Source organism: Xenopus laevis, chromosome 3S (genome assembly GCF_017654675.1).
Source record: "Xenopus laevis strain J_2021 chromosome 3S, Xenopus_laevis_v10.1, whole genome shotgun sequence".
Taxonomy (NCBI): Eukaryota; Metazoa; Chordata; class Amphibia; order Anura; family Pipidae; genus Xenopus; species Xenopus laevis.
Window position 1 is genome coordinate 36189093 of NC_054376.1, and position 23372 is coordinate 36212464.

Here is a 23372-nt window from a genome sequence, read left to right on the forward strand (position 1 = left end):
GCACTGGTTTCTGTGTTGACATGTAGTTATTATTTATAGTAATTACTAATCCGCCTTATATTGTGACATTTCTATTCTATGTGTACTGTATATTGTGAGTGGGTCCCTAAGCTCAGTAAGTGACAGCAGCACAGAGCATGTGCAGTGAATCGGCAGAAAAGAAGAGGAGGAGCTACTGGGGCAACTTTGGAGACACAGATCTTCCCTGCTAAAGGGTTGTGATAGCCTTGGGCTGGTACAAAAGGCCAAAACATAACGTATAACATTTCTAGCTACTTCTTTAGTTAAGCTTTAGTTCTCTTTTAAAGGGGATGTAAAGTCTTCAAGTTAAGTTAAGGGATTCTAATAGAAACCCTAAAAACAAGCAACTTTACAATATACAGGTTTTACTTTATGCTGGTTTTACTTTATTCTTACTGTCAGTGCCGGTCCAAGTTGGACGGGCGCCCTAGTCAACCTGGCTGACTACATGGTCCCCCGCCGCTCGTGCATGCGGTGAAGAAGCACACGTGTGCATGCGCAGAAGAGTGCCGAGGATGCGCAAAAGCCGAAGCGCGCACAGCTTCTGCAACACAGTGGTCCAAACTAGGCTAAGGCATCAGAAGAGGTAAATGCCTGGCACCCCCTGCCTTTGCGTCCTAGGCACGTGCCTCTTCTGCCTACCCCTAGTTCCGGCCCTGCTTACTGTTGTTGAAATAATCTGTTGAAATCCCAAACTGGAAACAACTACTGAACAAATAGAAAAAAATTCATTTAAAAACCGCAGAAAATTAAAAGTGAAGACCAGTTGCAAATGGTCTTAGAATATCAAACTCTACATTACACTAAGGGGTAGATTAATTAAGATTCGAATGGTAAATTTGAATTTTCAAAATAATTTGAGTCAAAACTCACAAATTTGAATTTAAAAGCACCAACTCTAATGTAAATTGGAATGTGAGCTTTATCGCATACCTCTGACCCTGGGAACAGTTCTAATTCGGATATTTGCCACCTAAAACCTGCTGAGTTTATTTACAATTCAATGGCAGAGGTATTAGGCAATGCAATGCCTCCAAAGTATCATCAGATTATAATCTGGGCATGAACAGGAGTACATTCGCTTAATTTTTATACAATTCAGACAGAATATCAGCATGTCTTATCAATACTTTTTATCTGTTCTTTACGTTGGCTTCCCCAAAATTCCTGAACCCAATATCACCCCCCCAAAAAAACACAAGGCAAGAGCTACAGCCAATACATCCTTCAAGCTAATGAGCTGCCCCAACAATAAGTGCAGGCTAATGTTACACCCAATCATTACTCGAATGATTAAATCTTTCACAGAGTGGAGGAAGGAGGCAGTTTTTCATACAGCCATTAATTTCAAATAGAAAAACATTTACACATTACTGGAAGAGAATGACTCTATAATCACTTACCAAAACATGGCTTATTGATCTCCTGTAAAGTGAGCGTATTGGCAAAGCAATCTCAGGGGGCCATTGAAATTCTACATCAGTGATTTAAACTGTACTTCTCGCCTGTGGTACTGCAACCTAACAAAACAGTGGAGCGGGTACAACTCAGAGCTGAAGGGTGAAGATTCATTCATACCTTTTCCCCCAAACATGCAGATCTTTGCCCCATTCAGACATCTACATGCTGAGTCAAATTGGGATGATGCCGACGATTGGGTCATAATGGGGACCTATGAACACTGGTCGGGAAAGGACAACCTCAACGCACTGACGTCTCCTTGACCAGACCAATAGATATCTAGTCTATTTATGGCCATACAATGTAGGCCCCCATACATGGCAGCTAATATTGCCCAACATAAGCTGTGTTTAGTGCATACAAAATCTGTTTGATCATCTAAGAACATTGCTTTTGTACAAGATTATGGAGAGCTACTGAGGGCATCTTCGAGGCATAGATGATCACTGCTAAAGAGACGTAGACTTTGGCTGGTACAGAAGCACAAAACATAATTATTTGTTGAGTTTTAATTTTCCTTTAACATCAGTGGGAAGCAGCTTGTTGAAGGGATTTATCACGATCAGTGCATAATGTTCCAAGGGAGACACAATACTACTTTCCACTGTCAAGAGCCAGGTAGATGGATGTACACAAGAGGAGATGTGAAAAGAGTTTTAAATTTAAGGGCTCCAGATAAAAAGAATTTTACAGTGAATGAGCCAAGACAGACAGCAGGATGGCACACAGACATTTCCATGCACAATAAAAAGAGAAAATAAAAAAAAAAACACTTTCTACTTTCCCATGTTTTAGCAGAACAAAGCTGGAAATCAGTGTGATATCCCTGAATTATTTATCACTAAAGAGTATAAGAAGCCTAAGCACAAAGATGCATAAACAGATATGGAACAAACAAGTGAGCTGCCTAAAATGCATCCCTTTCCAATCATCTCTCTAACAGGCTAAGGCCTAAGACCAATTGCGTATTAATATTTTAGGAAAAAAGAGTCCTTCAGAGATTGTTCCCATCCATCACTAACCACAGTAACTACATGGATAAATAGACTATATTCCTTTACTTCTAGTTCTGCTTCAGTTGCTGGAAATAACCTGTGATTTCATCAAGCCTTCCCTGCTATTTAGACTTTTCCTTTAACAATGATAAAGTCTTGTTTTATAGAGTTTAGCCTGGATCTTCTCACACTTTAAAGGAGAATTAAACAAGTAGTCTACACATGCTGCACATTATATTTTAGGGTTCTGTACCAGTGCACCATAGTTCCTTTAGTATGGAAGATCTGTGCCTCTAAACATGCCCCTGTAGTTCTCCATCTTCTTTTCTGTGGATTTAAATTATATGGCAGCTCAGAAAACAGTGCTTCTGCAGCAGAATTTAAAGTATTGTAGCATCTGCTTCTAGGATAGAAAACGCTTATTTTCTGCTGTATGATTTCAGTCAATCCCTAAATGTTACTCAGCAGCTGCCTAGAAGACAATGAATATGTAATTGGCTTTTGGCAGAGAGCCCAGACCAGCTACAGCAGCAGATAAGATACTTTTGTTACAATTTCTAGATAAGCAAATTGTAACAATATAAGATAACGGGTCCCTTGGGAAAAGTTAGACTCACAGCTTAAAGGGTAATTTACCTTCATTAGCAAAACTGTACTAACTGGAAAAAAAACCCTCAAAAATAAGTTCAAACTTTCATAACCTGCCAAATTTTGTAAAATAAACCTAGTAATTAGGGGGTGAAGTCACAAAATGGGCATGGTTAAAAAAACTATTTTACCACGCTAAGCGCGCCAACTTTTTTGTCCCTCTTTTTATTTCCAAAATTTTGGGAGGTATGCTATTACATGCTTTGCAATTTGCAACTCAAGTAGCAGCTCTGATTGGTTGTGAAACAATTTTAAAGGGGACCTGTCAACCTAAGAAATTATTCCAAATTCCTTTCTATTGAGTTTGTTGTGAAAAATGAAACATCACTTACACTATATACATTTAAAACATGTATCATTTGTTGTTGGAATTACACAATTACAGCAAACAGGCAGGTGCCATCTTGTGGACATGGGAGGCTGTTGTATATGCCCATGCACTGGCTACACAATTAGATGGTGAGGAGGGAGGGGGTATGTGTGGAGAGCAGTGACATCTATGAAGTGATGAATGGAAAGTGAAAGTAATTGTCTGCCCCTGCTCTAAGCCTTAGGCAAAATATGATTGCGAGCAGATATTTTTAAATAGTTTTAGAATGGGTTTATAAAAAATGAATTTGGGTTTCATGTTTAATTTGAAAAGCACTTTTACTGCACAGCTTTTAGTGTCTGATTGACAGGTCCCCTTTAAGAATGCTCAGAAAGACAGTTGCTTTCAGTTGGTGATATACTTTAATGCAAGATTGCTGGGCCAAATCTTCCAGATTATGTTGTGGTCTACAAGCACCCATTGGGAGATGATCGCATCAAATCACAGATGTGTGTTTAGGATTTTCAAAATTAACATCCACCATGTAGACCCTATTACAAGGGCAAATATGCTGCTGATTTGGCAGATTGTATCTGTAAAAATCCAAATAAATAAACATGAAATGTGAAAATGATTCACTGGTATTTGAAGATGACTTATTCCCAGGAAGTTATGTTTTGCCCAAGATCTAATGCTTTTCTGTTGCCATTTAGCAGATGGCAATGCTGGGAAAACACTATTTATAAGATGGGTTTATTTTGCCTTGAACAGATTGCAAAGCTGCTTAACACTTGTAGTTTCAATGCAAAATCCCCCCTCCCAAAAAAACAACATAAAAAAAAACAGACACTGCCCATAGAAAAAGAAACAAAGATAGCATCTTGTGCCTGTCACTTAAGACAGAAATATAGCATTTCACCTGCTGGTACATATGTTGAAACTAGGCATTCAGGGCATACATTCTTTCTACTGCCTCGTTAAGATTATATGCTGGATCCCGAGGCTGTGGAGGCACAACTGCTGACAAATTGCTGCCCTGGATTTTTGACAGGGGAAAATAATTGAAGAATGCAGAACTTGAACTTGTTATGGCTCCAGAAAGGTCCAAACCTCTAGCTGCTTACCATTCACTAGGCTAAAGCTGGATAATCTCTCAGTGATTTTGGTCAGAAATAAAGCCACATCAATGACTGGCCATACATTGAAAGATGGCAAGGTCACCAAACGAGCAAATCTTTCCCTGATATGTCCACCTTGAGGTGAGCGATATTGGGCTGTTCCAATCATTTGGCCCTAGGGCAATATTATCAGATCACAATGACATGAATACAGGCCGTTAGGGCAACGACTGTATCAATGAACCAATGCGGTTGTTGTCTTGACAAGAAATTTAAAACCTGTCCAATCAAAATCTGGCTGATTTTTGCCTAGATATCGGTTGGGTAGGCCATGCCCCATACATGAGCAGATAAGCGGATGACTCAACTGAAGGAGCCAAACCAGCAGCTAAAATCTGACCTTGTATTGCCACCTTAACACACACCAAGATACAAAGCAGCACTAGGAATAAGCTATTTACACTACATGTAGAAATGTCTAACAAACAGGGGAAACTGAATGGACAAGCTGGGAATGGGCTTAAACATTCACTGAAGGCTGAACGGAAGAGGGTAATTTTAGTAATAAGGGAGGGTATTGTAAGTAAACACGGAGAACATACATGCATTTACACTATTGACCATAAGTGCAAGCATACGTGCATATACTGCTTTCTAAACTAAGGTCTGTTGGGCTTCATGAAGTCATTTGCACAAGGATAGGAAACTGGCTACAGGATCAGATACAGAGGGTGGTTATTAATGGTACATTCTCTACTTGGAGTACGGTTCTTAGTGGCGTTCTTAGGGCTCAGTATTGGGTCCACTTTTATTTAACTTGTTCATTAATGACTTAGGGGAGGATATTGTAAGTGATGTATCAGTGTTTGCAGATGACACAAAACTATCCAGCTAAATTGATTCCATCCAGGATGTGGCATCATTGCAACAGGATCTTGACAAACTGGTAATCTGGGCAGCAAAGTGGCAAATAGACTCAATGGTAATCTGGGCAGCAAAGTGGCAAATAGACTCAATGTTGATAAATATAAAGTCATGCACCTGGGATGTAAAGATATCCAAGCCACTTATACTCTTAATGGGACTGCACTAGGCAAATCCATTCTGGAAATGGACCTTGGAGTCCTTGTAGATAATAAACTTGGCTGTAGCAAGCAATGCCAGTCAGCAGCTTTAAGGGCAAATAAGGTCTTGAGCTGTATTAAAAGGGGCATAGATTTGTGGAAGGAGGGGGTTATTCTATTACTCTATAGTCCCATCTAGAATATTTCTTACTGCTTTGGTCTCCAGTGCTCAAACAGGACATTATTGTTTTAGAGAGGATCCAGAGAAGGGAGGCAGAGCTTGTAAAAGGTATGTAAAATCTTAGCTATGAGAAAAGACTGGCCAAATTGGGGTTGTTCATGCTGGAGAAGAGGCATTTAGGAGGTGATAATATGATAACTATCTATAAATATATAAGTAGATCATATCGTAATGCTTTATTATCCAATAGGTCTTTCCAGCTGACAAAATGTCACCCTTTCCAATTAGAAGAAAGGAGGTTCCAGCTAAATATTTGGAAGGGGTTTTTTTTTTACATTGAGAGATGTGAAGATGTGGAATTCTTGTAAAGGCCGATACATTAGATAGCTTTAAGAAGGGGTTGGATGGCTTTTTAGCAAGTGAGGGAATACAGGGTTATGGGAAATAGCTCATAGTACAAGTTGATCCAGGGACTAGTCCGATTGCCATCTTGGAGTCAATAATGAATTTTTCCCCCTCTGAGGCGAATTGGAGAGGCTTCAAATGGGGTTTTTTTGCCTTAAAAACCTTAAATCGCCATCCATTCAATAGAAAGACTGGTCTCCAGCTGGACAGCATCCTAAATACACACGTTTTAGTGAGTCATGTAACAAAGTGACATCATTAATCTCTGTTCGTATATAACTGATGACATCACTAAGAGCTGTTTATAAAGATATAATTTACAGGATATTCATGGTTTGTTGCTGTTTCAAGTGTATATGTAATAAAAAGACATGGAAAAGAACTTATGAGTTAATACTCATTTCTCTGCAAGGGGCAGAGGTTCAAAAAACTGTTGGCTACTATGAAATGAGCCAGCGAGACAAAGTGCGCTCACACAGAGCCATATACTGAGAGGAGCGCAGAACAGAGAGAGAAATGCTTAGCTTGTATCATAGTGCAGCTGCCTAGGCTTTAATTTGCTCGCTACATCGTTCTTGATGAGGCAGACTAATGATAAGCCAGGGTCTCTAATGAAGACAGTACATTCCTCCCTGTAAAACATGCTACCAATGCCTGGAGAAGAATCTAATAAACAAAGGCAGCTTTAATAATTCAGGCTTTTTCACATGCACAGCAGACCACACGCCTGTCAGAAGCACTCCATTAAGCATACTCTGAATTTCCTTCTCTTCTCACGGGCTTGCCATGGGTTTTAAAGGTCTCGCCTGCTTGAGAAACAACTATGAATCCCATTAGTAATAATTATGCTCATTTTAAGTCACATTATGCATGTTTCTTAACAGTTCTAAAAGCCACTTCTAACCCAAAGCATAAAGACGGAATGCTGTAATACTTATAAATCAGTGTTCACTAAAAGAAAAATTCATTAATATGTAGGCAAAATTTTCTAAAAAAAAAAAAAAACAATTGTCCAGCGTCCATTACAATCCATTCTCCATATGTGTGCATTAAAAATATCAAGTCAAAGATACTTTCTTGTGACTGGGGTGTGACAATGGCACAGTGCAGTTTGCTGGGTATGAAAAAGCAAGTTCCTTATGGATGTAAAAGGAAAGAGCCCATGCAAGCAAAGCAGTGAGTAACAATGGGGGCACAATTCCTGGTGCATGTACTGAGCGAAGTAGCATTGTTCCCCCCTATATCTTGTATAGACGGAGAGGAAGCCAAAGCCCATGCAAAAGACTGACTGCCTGCCACTGGAGTGAAAGGATAATTGCATATACAAGTCTTAGGGTAAGGGCACACTGGGCGATTTGGGGAGATTTAGTCGTCTGGCGACTAATCGCCTCGACTTTGTGGCGACCAATTTCCCCAAACGTCTTCCCTCACTCTGCGCTGGCTACAAATGAGCGAGCACACCGAATCGCCCAGTGTGTCCTTACTCTAAGCATCAGTCGAAGGCCTGATAAATGGGGCTGCCGTACACATGAAAGATGTACTTTTATTCTGGCCAATTAAGGTAATTGGAACCATTGACAGGCATTATAGAATAACCTTGTATTATTACTGTCAGCGCAATAGCATCACAGCGAAAATGATGCCCTCAGTCTGTATGAACCACACCTTTCAAAGAACCCATGAATAACAATTACGCTTTCTAGCTGTACAGGGTAATAAACTGCACCAAGTCTATAGGGAAAAGGTTATGTCTAAATCCAGCCCCAGATTATCGGCTGATGTACGACTCCCAGAATCATGGTGGGAACTGCCGTTCAACAACAGCTGGAAGGTCAGAGAGAGAGAGATTATACAGGGCATTGCCAGGATCCAACTAATGAGATCAAAGCAAACTTCTCAAGGCAGATAACTACAACTTAATCAATCAAGTGGTTACGAAAAGCAAAGGACCAGAAAGAAGCATTGATACAGGACTTAAAAGTCTCTGTGTTAGAGATGTAGGATACCGGCAAACATGGGGCTTAGAGGTAGCTGTGCAGATCTGTTCCTCCTACGGTGACAGGAAAACTTGCTGTAGTAAAGACCACACAGAGGCAGAGCCGCAGGATTCCCGAAGGCAGAATTCATACGCTGCTTCCTGACCCCTCCCGTCTATGGAAGACCAAGGCTATAATTCCAAATTTATAATTATCCACCAGTATTGATCCAGCTTTTAATTAGCCTTGACCATCACAGGAACATTCAGCAGGCAGGCAAATCTCAAAGTTCATACAGAATGTACCCGGCTGTAATAAAAAAAAAAAGCAGCTCATCCAAAAATCACACTTGGACAGGAGGTTATAAACTGTGCATTAAGCCAACATTCGGCCTATATCACTATACAGTGCCAGAAGCTTCACAGAGGTGGAAGGTTGAACTGTCTGAACAGTTTACAAAATATTTAAACTTTTGAAAATTATCTCTTGACTGAACAAAAAATAAAAAAAATCTATATATGCAGAGTTGCATAGCAGGGTTGGAGGTAGCCATCAGGGAGCCTAGAACTGGATGGGATGCAGTCAAAGATGGAAGCCACCAACGCTGTTGCACAACTTCACATATACAAAAAAATGTACAGGAGAGCCCTGCTTATCAATAGGGTTGGGGAGAGGGGCCCATCACTTTGTGCAATAGTCAAACTCAACTTTGGGGGTTGAAAAATATATAGTGAATAGTGATGTGCGAATTTGTCCCGTTTTGCTTCGGCAAAAAATTAGTGAATTTTCTGCGAAATTTGCGAAACTTGAATTTTGACACCCGCGTCAATTTTGACGACTGCATCCATTCTTACGACGACGTTAAAGTCAATCGGCGTCCAAATAATGTTGACACGCGAGATGCATGCGACTTTTTATGACGCATGGTGAAGTGTGGAAATTCGCACCTGGTGAATTTATTCGCCCATCACTACTAGTTACAAAGTACCCCCTCTTGTAGAATATAAGGATATTACAAGTTCCAAACCATGGAACTCCGAGGTGACTACTAATATCCTCATATTTTGCAACAGGAGATACATTATTTATTATAATACACAATTTTCAGTGAGTCATTTGACAGAAATGACATCAGTAAGCTCCGATTATAACTAGGGTTGTCACCTTTTCTGGAAAAAATTAGCAGCCTTGTTATATATTTATCTTTTTTCCCTATTAATAACTTTGGGATCAACCATCATTTTTACTGGCCAGGCCGGTAAAATGCCAGCCAGGTGGCAACCCTAATTATAACCAATGATATTACTAAGCTCTGTTTATAAGGATATAAAAATTACAGGATATTCATGGCTCGTGTGTATTATATAGTGAATAAAGTACCCCCTCTTGTAAAATATAAGGATATTCTAAGTTACCGAGGAGTTTCATGACCATATACAGGTCATGGAACTCCAGGTAACTTCTAATATCCTCATATTTTGCAACTGGGGGTACTTTATTTATTATAATACACAAATTTCAATGAGTCATGTGACAGATATGAGAACTCACCGTTTTTGACTGATGACATCAGAACTCACTGTTTATAAGGCTATAAATTACAGGATATTCATGGCTTTTGTGTATTATAAGACTAATAATCACCTAAGAATACTACGACATGTATAAAAGCACTTGGTCTTCAGCATTGTGCCTTTATATGGTCATGGAACTTCTCAGTAACTAAATATCCTTATAGTTTACAATAGGTGGTACATTATATTAATGCATTGATGGCCAACAGCAGAAAGGGTAACATTTGCAGGAAGGAAGTGAATGTTCTAGGTATGTCAGTATGAATTTAATATAATGACTATAACTAAGCAGATAAAAGGGACAGGATAGTGGGGCATAAAGGGGGGGGGGGAGTACAGATATCTTGGAATATCTAAACAAGGTGTTTCTAAAAAAAGAACAGCACACAAGGTTCTGCAATGCTGAAACATAATCCGCTACAACAGAAAAGGGCAAGCAGTGACAACCACTTCTATGCAAAAAATCATTTTAGCTGCATCTTTCTTTCCCCTGTCACCAAGTGTGTGTTCTGTTAGATATGAACAGGTTTTAACAAGCACCAAACACGTGGGTAGGCTCTTTCACGAAAGAGTGTGTTTTAGCAAGCACCAAGCACACGCCTGTGTCAGCAGAAAGGGCTTTTTCACTTGTCAAAAGATGTAGAGTTAATAGGAGTTCCTACACAAACTATTGACAGGAAAGCTACATGATATTCAGCAACTGCTTTTACTGAAAGAGAGTTTCCCATCCTTTGCATAGTCACATTGCTAGCTGAGTTTACAAAAAAGGCTTGTCCATCAAGTTTAAAATTTTCCCAAGTAAATCAGAACTTTTAGTTGATTAAGGTGGCAAAAAAATCCCATCTGAAACCATCACCACTTCCTCTTAAAATAACAACTGTTCCCTGGATCAACTTAAACTAGAAGTTCCATGCAGAGAAACTTGACTAAATTGCAGAATTGGACAGCAAATTGGCAAATGAGGTTCAGTGTTGATCCATGCAAGGCTATGCACTTTGGCTAAGGGCAGAGACACGTGGTCACATTGGGGGAGATTAGTCGTCCGGCGACAAATTCTTCTTCTTCGGGACAACTAATCTCCCCAAACTGCCTTCCTGCTGGCAAGAATGAAAATCGCCGGCAGAATGGTACTCGGAGCGTTTGTTTTCTGAAATAACCCGAAGTTGCCTCACGAGGAAACTTCGGGCGACTTTGGAAAACGAATTGAGCCGAGTGCCATCCCGCCAGCGATTTACATTTTAGCCGGCAGGAAGGCAGGGGAGGCAGTTCAGAGAGATTAGTCGCCCCGAAGAAGAGGAGATTTGTCGCCGGGCAACTAATCTCCCTGTGTGCCCTGACCCTTATAGGTATGTATATTTGTATTTATATAGTGCTACATGTACACAGGTGATCCCTGCCCCAAAGATCTTAAAATCTAAGTATCTCTTATCTTATTTCCCAAAATAAGATCCTCAATACCATGCCAACGTTTGCCTGCCAGAGGATGCTGGGGGCTGTAGTTTAAAAACAGAAATAGGACTGCAGGTTTGCCATAAGACTGCAATTCACATGAGTATGGAACTCAATAGCGTCTCAGATAATCACACACAAAGGAACATCCTTGCTGGGCTGTGCTACAAGCAATGGTTTTGTATTTTTTCAATTTACCCACACAGAGCCCAAGAGTACAAATAAAGGCTCTATCCAGAAACTGCACAGAAGGACAGTATTGCTTGTCCTGCTCTGTAACTCATAAATATATATTTTTCACTTCTGGTGCTGTCTGCAAGTTAGAAAATCCCCAAAAAATAAACACAGGTTCATGAAACTAAATGTTATGTCTGAAATAACTTTCTTGATCAAAACAACCTACAGATATCTGTAGCCAAATAAGTGAGCATCCCCAGAGACACTTGACAAGTGTACACAGCATGTCCGAAGTAACATACACTTTTAATTGATGAAACAAGCATATAAAAGTCTTCACTGTTAACCATTAATCGAAGTTGGCCAAAAACAAAATATGGCACAGCCTAATGCATAACATCTAGTTAAGAAATCATGGACTTACTCTCAGTGTTGCCAAGCAATAGGCCAAAATCAGACCAAAAATATACAGCCTTAAGGACTAAATGGTTACCACATAGGGGTCAAGCAGAGGCATCTATTTTGAACTACTTTTTGTTAATAATCAAGTAGTCAATATTCCCCATACTCCAAAGAAGAGATGCCGGTAAAGTCTTAAGTGGTCAACCAAGGTCCACCTTGTATGAGCACCAGTTGTGTTACTGGATTTACTTATGTAAGACACCTCTTAAAGGAACAGTAACCCCAAAACAAAAAAAGTTTTTAAAGTAATGATAATAGAATGTATTGTTGTGCTGCACTGGTGCAACTGGTGTGTTTGCTTCAGAAACTCTACTACAGTTTATATAAACAAGCTGCTGTGTAGCCATGGGGGCAGCCATTCCAGGACAGGCTACACGTAGATAACAGATAAGTTCTGAAGAATCCCATTGTACACTACAGAGCTTACTTGCTATCTGCTGTGTATCCTGTGACTTTTCTCCTTTTTCAGCTTTGAATGGCTGCCCCCATGGCTACACAGCAGCTTGTTTATATAAACTGTAGTAGAGTTTCTGAAGCAAACACACCAGTTGCACCAGTGCAGCACAACAGTACATTATATTATCATTACTTTAAAACACTCATTTTTTCATGTTTCTGTTCCTTTCAATTTCATATCAACAATGACCAACAAACTCCTGTACTGACATCAGGACAAATTATTGTGTTGAGAATGTAGCCTGTCTATCATTTTGATGATTAAGTCAAGGTTAACATCACATGTTTCAATTGTTTTTCTTGGTGAAAAAAAAAAAAACGTCTTGCTTCCCGGCAATAAATGAGCAGCGGCCCTCAACACAAACACCCAGTTATCACCAAAAAAGAAAAAAAAGATTCTAGAGATGCCTCAAGAAAACGTCAATGTATCCATAGATGCGGATCTTGGATGCAATGTAGGATTCCTGCTGTCCCAAACTTTTTCAGAAATAAAATAAAAACCAGGGATGTGGTAAGATGAAGTCCCTGAACAGTAATGGAAAACCTTCAAACAATCTAAATCAGAAAAAAAAAAAATCACAGCTACCCAGAACAGAACAATTTCTGTGCCAACTCTGTTCCTTGTCAGCAGCCTCATGGGAAAAAAATCTTTGCATGGACTGGTTGCCCAACCCTGCAGATAATTTGTCGGCCTGTTAATGGTCACATCATTTTCTGAGCTTGCTAATGTGACCACAGCGGGTACAGAAGCCTGCTCTACAGTTATCACCAAATATTTATACAACTTTAAGCATTTTACAGTAGCCTAGTCTTGGACTCTAGGGGTATTACTTACTGCATTATATAACCAAAACAGAATGAGGACAAAAACACCCCGTCTGTGAAGCGTCTCTGGAACATTAAATATTTAAAGATTAAAACAGTGTCTCCAGACACTCTGATCCAAAGGTTTAAATATTAAAGCTAATTTTAAAGCTTGTGATACTCATGTATTGCTGCTTTTTTTCTTTCTGCACTACAGGTTTTTGTTCCTGAGAAGAAAAGTTAAACATAAAACCACCATTCTGTAATGCCACTTAACTACAGGCATGGGCCTTGACTGCAAGCCCTTTTACAAATGCATATTCTCTGTATCACTTGTGTCTCCAAGAGTGGTTTACAGACTTTTATTGGGGAATTTTGTGGACGTTAGGAAGAATGCACAGAGATGTGTAAGCTCCTTTGCTCAGCAATAGTATAGGATGTTACCAATGTGTACCTACCAATCTTATCTACAGGAACTTAGAGAGAAGTGATAGAGGAGCAATACTATTCTCTTATGATATTGGCACTAATCCCTATGCATTCTGATGATAAAGCTTTCTTATGCCAGCTCAGAATGAATCAATTGGCAGGATTTGCAACCCAACATTTACAACAGTTTGGGCCCAAATTCTACTTTAAACAATGTTATAGTAAACAGTAAAGAAATGTATACATAGGTCTAAATTTAACCCAATTGCAATAACACTAAATTCCCCTTTTCTTGGATTTTTCTGGACGATTGTTCATTGTAAATGTAAATTTCTCAAGAGTTTTATGGGGTCAGTTCAACATAGTCATCGGTAGTGGCACTCGATCCTGTGCAGGACTCTAGACATTGGTATTTCTAAGCTAAATTGGACTTTTTTGAAAAGTCTTTGCGGTGTTTAAATTGTTTACATTTTTGATCGGCAGCTCTCCAGTTTGGACTGTTAACTTTAATCTGGTTGCTATGGTATCACTTACCTTAGCAACCAGAGAGTATATTCAATGGCATAGTGAAATATATGAAAAGTAATCTGAAAAGAAATATGTCATAAAATATACAAAGTAGCCAGTCGTTTTTTTAATGAATTAAGTGGATGCCCTGGCTGAACTTGAAGCAAGCCCGACACTGGGATTCATAGCAGGCCCTGGCATTTCCGGTACACAGATGCCCAAAAAGCCCACTAATTTTAAACTGACTATGGCATCTTACAGCAGCCCCTCTGGCATTTACCAGAATGCACAGATTACCACTCCAGGCCTGGTCTAAATCATACAGTGCTTTCCTGATGTTTTGTCCTACCAGGACCACTTTATTTTTACGATATCCCATACAATCTGTATTTACAGCATATAACTACTGATCTACGGCTGAGTCAGAAACAGCCGTAATATAAAAAAAGCAAATTAGAGAAACACAAGTGCGGAATGTGATATGAATATGAAAGCAGATGTACAATATTTAATCAGAGATTATTAAATCTTGTGGCAATGCAGTAATAACAACCACAATAATAAGGTGTTTTAGTTAAGAAAAGTGGAATGTCTTGGGGCATTAGGGCAGAGTTGCAGCTACACCTGGGAATTTCTCAAGCCCATTTTCATTCTCTTGCTGTTATGTCTGTGCTGATATCCGGCACACGCAGCACCATGACCTAATGCACACTGGCAAGTTCAGTAACTGCATTTCTAAGCCTCTATGTGATCCTTTCAGAGCATGGGTTAAAAAGTAAAAATGAATGTTCTGCCAAATCATTAACCCTTTTACTAGCTACAAAACGACACAGTTATGTTCAGGCTCTTAGGCAAAGCATCCTCCATTATCCAGTGACAACACAAAGCAGTCAATAGGGAGTATTAGCCTGAAAAGCTATCAAGTTCTGGCAGGATACTTTGTAAACATACATCCAGTGTACCTGCATCAGTCATGGGAATGTGAGCAGCATTATGGCTACATGCACTGAAATTTCACTTCTGTATTATAATTGATTTATGCACATCACCGTAGATCTAAGCAACACAGAAGCCTTTCCCATCTTGATGGCAGCTGATGACGCAAAGTTTAACAAGCACTGAACAAAACCCATCTCAAACAGCTCCTGCATTGAATGTTGAACTACAATGTCCAGCGCACCTTAACAGCAGCTGGTTATTGAGGGATGCTGGAAATTGTAGTCAGCAACGGAAGAGACACAGCTTGCAAGTGATTTAAGCAGGACTTTACCTGACAATTTGTTTACAGCCCAGTCGATACAGGAGCCGTATAAATACATGATAATAATAATAATACAGGAAGTTTATGCTGACAAATGTAGGTGATGCTCATTCAGCGATCCTCACCTTGTGCTTGAAATCTTTACCCCAAAAACAATACTTTCTTGTGGAGTACAGTATGGCCTAAACCTTGAGGACAGACAATGGTATTGTTATTATTTTATACTATGATGCAATAAGATACCAAGCCATTTGTCAACAGTCTCCTTCGTACAGTAAAGGTGGCCATACACTGAGAGCGGATCTCTCCCCGATATGCCCACCTTGAGATGGGCAATATCGGGCTGATCGGATCCTAACGAATAGTAATGGGCGGTCACATCGCGGGACCGCATCAACGAATAGATGGGGCCATGATTTTTCGTCCCATTCGATCGAGATCTGCCCGACTTTCGGCCAGATCTCGATCGGTGAAGCCCGTCGGGGAGCCCCATACACGGACCAATAAGATGCCGACACGGTCTGTCGACAGCTTTTATCGGCCTGTGTATGGCCACTTTAAATTGTCTCAGGAGATTGTAAGGTCCCTGTAGCTCAGATACATTACAAATAAAACAATACTCCCTGCAGATTCTAGTCTCAGCCAAGGCTTCACACCTCTTATCAAAGTGCACATTTACTCTAACTGACAATGGTTTCTGTGTGATCTCCTAATTTCACAGACTGTCTCAATGAAAGGGTTAGGGGGAAAATACAACAGATTGTGGAGTGCACGGTACTGTATCAAACACATGATTCAAATGTGCCCAAAAGGATGACACTGTTGGCTTGTTCTTCAGAAGTTTGAGTAAAATAAAATCCTCAAATTCTTGTTAGCTGCAAGCTGCAGTCAAAGAGTTTGTTTCATGTCTCCAAAGGGACCGTTCAGGATAATAATCAATGCTCTGCTTGCAAGACCCACACAGAAAAATGACAGGACGCCGCTCATAAGTGCCCAAATTGTATATGCATGGTGGCACGTACATAATGAGTGCCAAGCTTCGAAGCACAACTACAATTTGAAATCCAAGCACCTTTTATTTGCATGCCTAATTCCACCAACTGTAATATTTACTTCATTTCCCAGGGTTATCTGTTATTTCCTTTTTTTTTTTTTTTTTTAAACAGAGCCCAATGAAACCTTGCTTAAGCTGGCCATAGATGCACAGATCCTATCATACGAATCGAGGATCTGTGGAATCGTACGAATCGAGGATCTGCGGCGATCGGTCGTTTGGTCGATCAGACAGGTTTGATTTTGACCTGACCGATTCCGCCGGAGCCCATTGTGCATTGTAATCGATTGTTCGGCGTACGGATTACCCCCGATATAGCCATGCTCTTTAATGGCATATCAGGGAAAGATCCGCTCATTTGGCGATGTCGCCAAACGAGCGTATCTTTGCGTCATTGGCCACCATTACTTAAAAGACTGCCAATGACCATGCCTGGTAAATGATGTATGGCCAAGCTTTAACACCTGCTGGAAGCCTTAGTACCACATATGACTCATATGCATGTGTTTTAACATGTGCATGTGTTTTTACATATTTTTGGCAGAAGCCTTTATAGCAACTGCACAACACATTTGTCTGGCTGCACAACTACCGGCTACCCAAGTCTCCAGTGCACATAGGCATGAACTAAGCCTATCATTCTCATAGCAAATATCAACTGTTAGTGTGTTTGGGGGAAGCTGAACTCTCATCAAGTCTCCAGTGGACACAGGCCTGGATTTGTGGAAAGACCACCAAGACCCGGGTCTAGGGCGGCAGGATTTTAGGGGGCTGCATGCTGCCCAACCACATCCACATTGGTTCAATAACACTGGAGATCCACAGGAGATACAATAGTTTTTTAAATTTCCTGTGCGCCAATGCCCATTGCTCTGGTCCCAATGATGAAAATTTGCACAAATAAATGGGAGGGGATAGGGGTGACTAACGACAGTGAGTCTAGGGGTGCCTGCTATTTAAATCCAACCCTGAGTGGGCAACTCTGTCACATAATTCACATTACGAGCTTTCACAAGGACCAGGAGCCTTGTCTTCTCAACTCACTTTTATCATTCTCCCAGTCACTATAACTAGTTGTCCTGAACCCTACACTCCTTGCTGTCAAATCTTAAGCTTGTCACTCAGGTCAGCTAGTTACCCACGACTATCAAACTATTGTTTGTGCCGTCAACCTGTTTCCATTGCCATCGACCCAGTACTGATGTGAAACCTTCAGCCAGTACTCATCAGCAGTACAAAATCATATGCCCATTATCCAGAAAACTTAGAATTACTGAAAGCTCATTTCCCATAGACTCCATTTTAATCAAATAATATACAATTTTAAGACATATTTCTGTTTTCTCTGTAATAACAAAACATTACCTTGATCCTAGCCAAGATATAATTAATTTTTACTGGAGGCAAAACAATCCTGTTGGGTTTATTTAATGTTTAAATGGTCTTTTAGCATACTTAAGGTATGAAGATCCATATTACACAAAGATCCAGTATTCAGAAAACCCCAGCATTCTGGATAATAGGTCCCATAACCCATATGTTTATGTCCCTTTATCCAATGCTGTCAATCCATTATCAGTAGCAGGGCCCACTATTAAAGGGTTGTTCACCTTCAAAATGCGTTTTTCAGTACAGTTGGTTTCAGGTAGTTCACCAAAAATAAAGCATTTTTCCAATTACTTTCTGTTTTCTATTTGTGACTATCGAAGTGTTCTGTGCTCTAAGTGCTCTAAATTGATACATTTAGTTGATACGTTTGTTATCTTTGTCCCTGCTGAGCAGAATCCCTTTATTAAAGGCAGCTGTTAGAATTGATACAATAGTGGCTAATATTCCACAGCTACTGCTGAGAAATGTATCAACTAATTGTATCAACTGCATTTAGCAAAGTGTAACAGTTCAGATGTTCCTGGATCACTGAGCTGCCAGACTGAAACATTAGAGGCAGGAACATTAAACTTACATTTTGGGGAAAAAATAAAAGCAAATGAAAAAAGTTTTGGTTTAAGGTGAGCAATTTGAAATCAAAGGAACTGAAAAAAGTGTTTGGAAGGTGAACAACCCCTTTAAGTGCCATCTATTACCTTGTGCCAGGACCCCTTCCCCAGGGTCATCAATCCATATCCTATTGCCTTCAACCCACTGTCATTAACCCATTAAAAATTTCCAGAACCCTTTATCCACTTATGTTAACCCATTACCCAGGGCCAGGACCCTTCACTCAGTGCCAACAATTATCACACAGTTAGAGCAAAGCTTTTGCCTAATTAACCAGAGCCAGGATCCAATTCCATTAACCCATTCTTCATCCCGGGATCTTTCACCCAGTGCTATTAACCAACTACCCAGTGTCAGGAAAGGACACTTCACCCCACGGGCCTTTAACCCAAAGCCTCCAAGCCATTACCTAGGGCCAGGACCCTTAGCCTAAATGCTAGCAACTCATGATCCAGTATCAGGGGTATTTCCCTGGGCTATAAATACTATTTGTGTAAAAGCTCATTGTTGCATTCCCCTACACAGTGGCAGCTCTTAACATCAGCACTTGAGTCAAACTCTGTTTAACCAATTCTACACCAACACCGTTAGAAAAAAAAAACAGACACAGAAGCGAAAGCATCACATTCCACAGTTCTATCCCCGACCATTAGGCAGCCCAGCAACTTTAAAGAGATACTGACCCCAGAAATTAAACCTTTCTTTTTTTTTTACATCCACCATAAAATTGACTTTGCATGCTTCTTATCATTTTGACATAAAGTATTTGCCCAATGCTTTTTCATGACCTATTTGACTCCCTGTGTTCGTCTATGAGGGGGCTGCCATATTTGTGCAGCAGGAGTACGTTAGCGTTTAACTGATAGGCAGGGCTGTATTTATATATAGGCCCCCCAAGGGCGGCACGGTTTTGGGTTGCCTATTTTTTTTCCTTTTTTTAAAAACCCTCCACCACTGATTTCTATAGGACATTCAGTGATGGAGCTGAGGGGGTGACGGGTAGGGGTCCGAGGAACACTGTGGAAGTGGGGTCACGAGCATGGTGCACTGACGTCACTTCTGCTGAACGCGGCACGTGACGTCAGCACGTATGGTGTGTGACATCAGCGCACATCACGTAGAGGCATGTGTAGGTCCGATGTCGCCCCCTAGGCATTGAATCTAAATACAGCCTTGCTGACAGGCTGAGATGAGACAGTTTGGTTGGCAAATTTAGGAACTTCAACTAAAAATTATTTACAAAAACAAACCTCTAAGCAAAAAACAATCAGCATGACCTATAGGTAACTTTTAATGTACATTCATATTTTTAAAATGTCATTTTTTAGGGTCAGTATCACTTGATAGGAACATTAACAAAGGGGGTGTAAATGCAAAACTAAAATCCTATTTTTACTTTCTTTACTGAAAAAGAAACCTAGCCCCAATACACTTCAATTAAAAAATCTGTACCAGTTTTATGAAAAACACTGATTGTATGCATTCAAATTCATTGAGATGAGCTAAATCTAGCCAGGTTATCAAACAAAACATAAAAGAACCCTGCACATTACTTCCCTGCCATTACAAAGTAAGATTGTTTCCAGGTAGAGAGTTTGGGACCGTCTAAAATTTCCTCTCCACGGCAGTCAGAGCAAGTACAACGAAAGGGGAATTCCACAGCCTACAATCAGGGTTTCTTATAAGAACAGTACAAATGTTTTAGCTAAAGTATATTGGAGACAGGTTTCTTTTTCACTAAAGAAAGTTAAAATGGGATTTTATATATTTGGCTTTACATACCCATTAAAATAAATCAAAACTGCACCCGCCCAACACATAATACCCAAGTCCTGCGGAATGTTACATACTTACCTTGCGTTTAGCTAAAAAGTCCCCAATAAAAATCCGCTCCATGCTCTGCAATGCATTTTGGAAAAGGGAGATAGGACGAGTGGCTCTGCAGCTATGAAACTACGTGCGGGTATCTGACGGCTCTCCTCCTCACCGGACTTCCGGCTGTAACCCGGAAGTCAGTAGCCAGCGGAGCACAAGTCCTCCCTCTTATTGCAGAGTTTACGTTTTGTATGGGGGAGTACTGTGTTGGAGAAGCACTGGGGCAGAGGCACACTCATGGAAGGGCTGGGGGAGAGGCTGTGCGAGAGAGAACATTGAGTAGCTGAGAGATCTGCTGGGGGGAAGGCTGTGAGAGAAAGCTGAGAGGAAGGAAAGGCTGTATGAGAGGAATGCTTTAGTAAGGATACCATATGTCCCCATCCCACAGGGATATTCCCCTTTTGAAGACCTCCTGCCCCGTGAGGTGTGAGACATTAAGCTTGAAATCCCCTATAATGCCTTCCCTATCCCAGTGTGAGGAAGAACCCCATTGAGTGAATAAATTGTCAGTCAAGTCTGCATATGGCTTCTTGATTGGTTACATTTAAATCTGCCTTTTTAGTTTCCAGATAGCACCTCCTTTACACTTCCCCCCCCACTCTCTTGCAAAGATTAGTCCCTTAAGGTGGCCATAGACACACAGATCTGATCGTACGAATCGAGGATTCGTACGATTTTCGGATCATGTGTGGCGTGTGCCGACATCTTTCGTCCGGCGGAGATCGGTCGATTGGTCAGGTTTGATTTTGACCCGATCCCGCCGGAGCCCATGGCACATCGTAATCTGATCGTTCGCCATACGGCCGAACAATCAGATTACCCCCGATATAGCCATGCCTGTTAATGGCATATCGGGGAAAGATCCGCTCGTTTGGCAACATCGCCAAACGAGCGGATCTTTGCATCTATGGCCACCTTTACTTTTAACTTTTACAGTCAGATGCCCAAGAAGGTCGCCTTCCCCACACACTTTGTATTGAATGTGTGCAGCAGAAGAGGAGATCTGTTAGGGTGGTGACACAAACTAAAGGTGGCCATAGACGCACAGATAATATCGTACAAAACTAATTTTCGTACGATATTCTGTGCGTGTATAGGTGGCCATAGATACACAGATCCTATCGTACGAAAAGAGGATTTGTACGATTTTCGGATCGTGTGTGGCGTGTGCCGACATCTTTCGTCCGGCGGAGATCGGTTGTTTGGTCGATCGGTCAGTGTTTATTTTGACCCGACCGATCCCGTTGGAGCCCATTGCGCATCGTAATTGGATCGTTCGGCAATACGGCCGAACGATCAGATTACCCCCGATATAGCCATGCTCGCTAATGGCATATCGGGGAAAGGTCCGCTCGTTTGGCAACATCTTTGCGTCTATGGCCACCTTATAGTGGGAAAAGAGCCGACCGATATCGGCAGAAGACTTGAATATTGGTGGGCTCGTTGATCGGGCTGGGTGGAAAATTTTGATTGGGTGCCTTTAAAGGCACCCAAACATCGTCCATTGTTAGTGCTCAATCATCAGATACAGGTAGAATTCTATTGTTTCTACCTGTATATCTGACGATTCAGATCTACACGTGTGTATTGAAACGAACAATCGTAATTGTTACGTCTATGGCCACCTTAAAGCTCCCCATAGAAGCAAAGATTTCTCTTGCCGAACGACCGATTTTAGCGAAGTCCGACCAATCCTTCAAAATTATCGTGCCGTTAGTAGGATCCGAACGATCGAACATCTTACGATTTTTCGGCCGACATCTGTGAGGAAATTGATCGGCCAGGTTAAAAAATCTTTGTTGGTCCCAGTGCAATCTATCTATGTTTGCAGGGCCAAACACAGATGGCAAATTGGTCTTTATAGTTGATGGACAATTCGTACGATCGTTCCGAGATAATGGTGGTCTCACGATCGGATCTTTTAAAAATCTCAACATTTATGGCCAGCTTAAGATTCAGGGAGATATCTTCCCTGCTGCTAGAATGTAAATCGCCAGTGGGATGGTACTCGGAGCGCTTAGTTTTACAAATTTGCCTCATAAGGAAACTTCAGGCAACTTCGGAAAACAAAGCTCTCCAAGTGCCATCCTGCTGGCAATTTAAATTCTAGTTGGAAGGAAGGCTTTTCAGGGAGATAAGTTGCCCGAAGGAGAGGAGAATTTTTGCTGGGTGACTAATCTGCCCGGAATCTTATCATGTTGCCACCTTTTGATAAAATTTCTACCAGCCGGTTTCCAGGGCCAATATTAACGGGGGGGGGGGGTATATAGCAAATCTTGTTGAGTATGGTGCTGTGTTCTTAGGTAGATAGATTGATAGGAAGGCTGGTATTTTTTCAGGACACTGGTGACGACCATGCTTATAATCAGCATAAGCTAAATAAATCACTCTTATCGTAAATATGTGCCTAAGCCCTTTAGACAGCAGTAACTGACAGGACTTTTACTTTTTTTTTTTAAATTGTTTCTAAACATACTGGATTCTTCTGTTTAAAGGGGACATGTGACCCTATGAAATAATTCCAAATTCATCATGTTAAGGTGCAGGGGCGTAACTACCAGGGGAGCAGGGGGTGCGATTGGGCCAGGGGCCGCACCCCCTCAGGGCCCCCCGGGAGCTCGCGTGCCACTGAATTCCGGGCAAAAATTACGTTACGGAGGGGGGCGGGGGGGCCCAGCTGCACATCCCACACCAGGACCCGTCCCCCCCTCTAGTTACGTTACTGTTAAGGTGGCCATACATGGGCAGATTTTGTACTTCCACGACCGACTCCAGAACATCCAGAACTGGCATGTAGTGACGCCATACTTTTTTAGTTTACTGTAATGGCACATCTACGTCTATTGACACCTTCAGCCCTAAAGAAGTATGTGAAAACAGCGCATCACTACGTGACAGTTCGTGTCTTTTGCTAACACCTTCAGCACACAGGCAGCAGTATAGACCAAGTGGCAGATCATTTCACTAATGTGCCTTAATATTACTGCTATGGGATTCCTGATCGCACTGTGCTGGGGGGCCTCATTATTATTCATTTCATGATGGAGAATGAGGGCCAGTATAAATTTGAAAACGGGCCGCAATTAGCCCCCGGGCCACACTTTGGACATGCCTGTGCTAAATTGTAAGTGAAAGTAATTGAATGCC

The 23372-nt window shown here is 41.0% G+C and overlaps 1 protein-coding gene across 5 annotated transcripts in view; it reads right to left on the bottom strand.

Moving 5' to 3' along the window:
* glce.S (glucuronic acid epimerase S homeolog) overlaps positions 1-20827 on the bottom strand; it is a 46888-nt gene extending 26061 nt beyond the window's left edge. For 2 of the 5 annotated variants that reach the window (XM_018255226.2, XM_018255225.2), the window contains exon 1: positions 20205-20827. Coding sequence is in view for 1 of the 5 variants with exons in the window: in XM_041588188.1 (XP_041444122.1) it covers positions 1425-1432 (8 nt within the window). In the remaining 4 variants the exon portion in view is untranslated. Of the gene's footprint in view, positions 1-1424; positions 1542-8209; positions 8489-20204 lie in introns of all 5 variants that reach the window. The other 3 variants (XM_041588188.1, XM_018255228.2, XM_018255227.2) reach the window with 3 other exon arrangements.
* Between the last annotated feature and the right edge of the window lie 2545 nt (positions 20828-23372).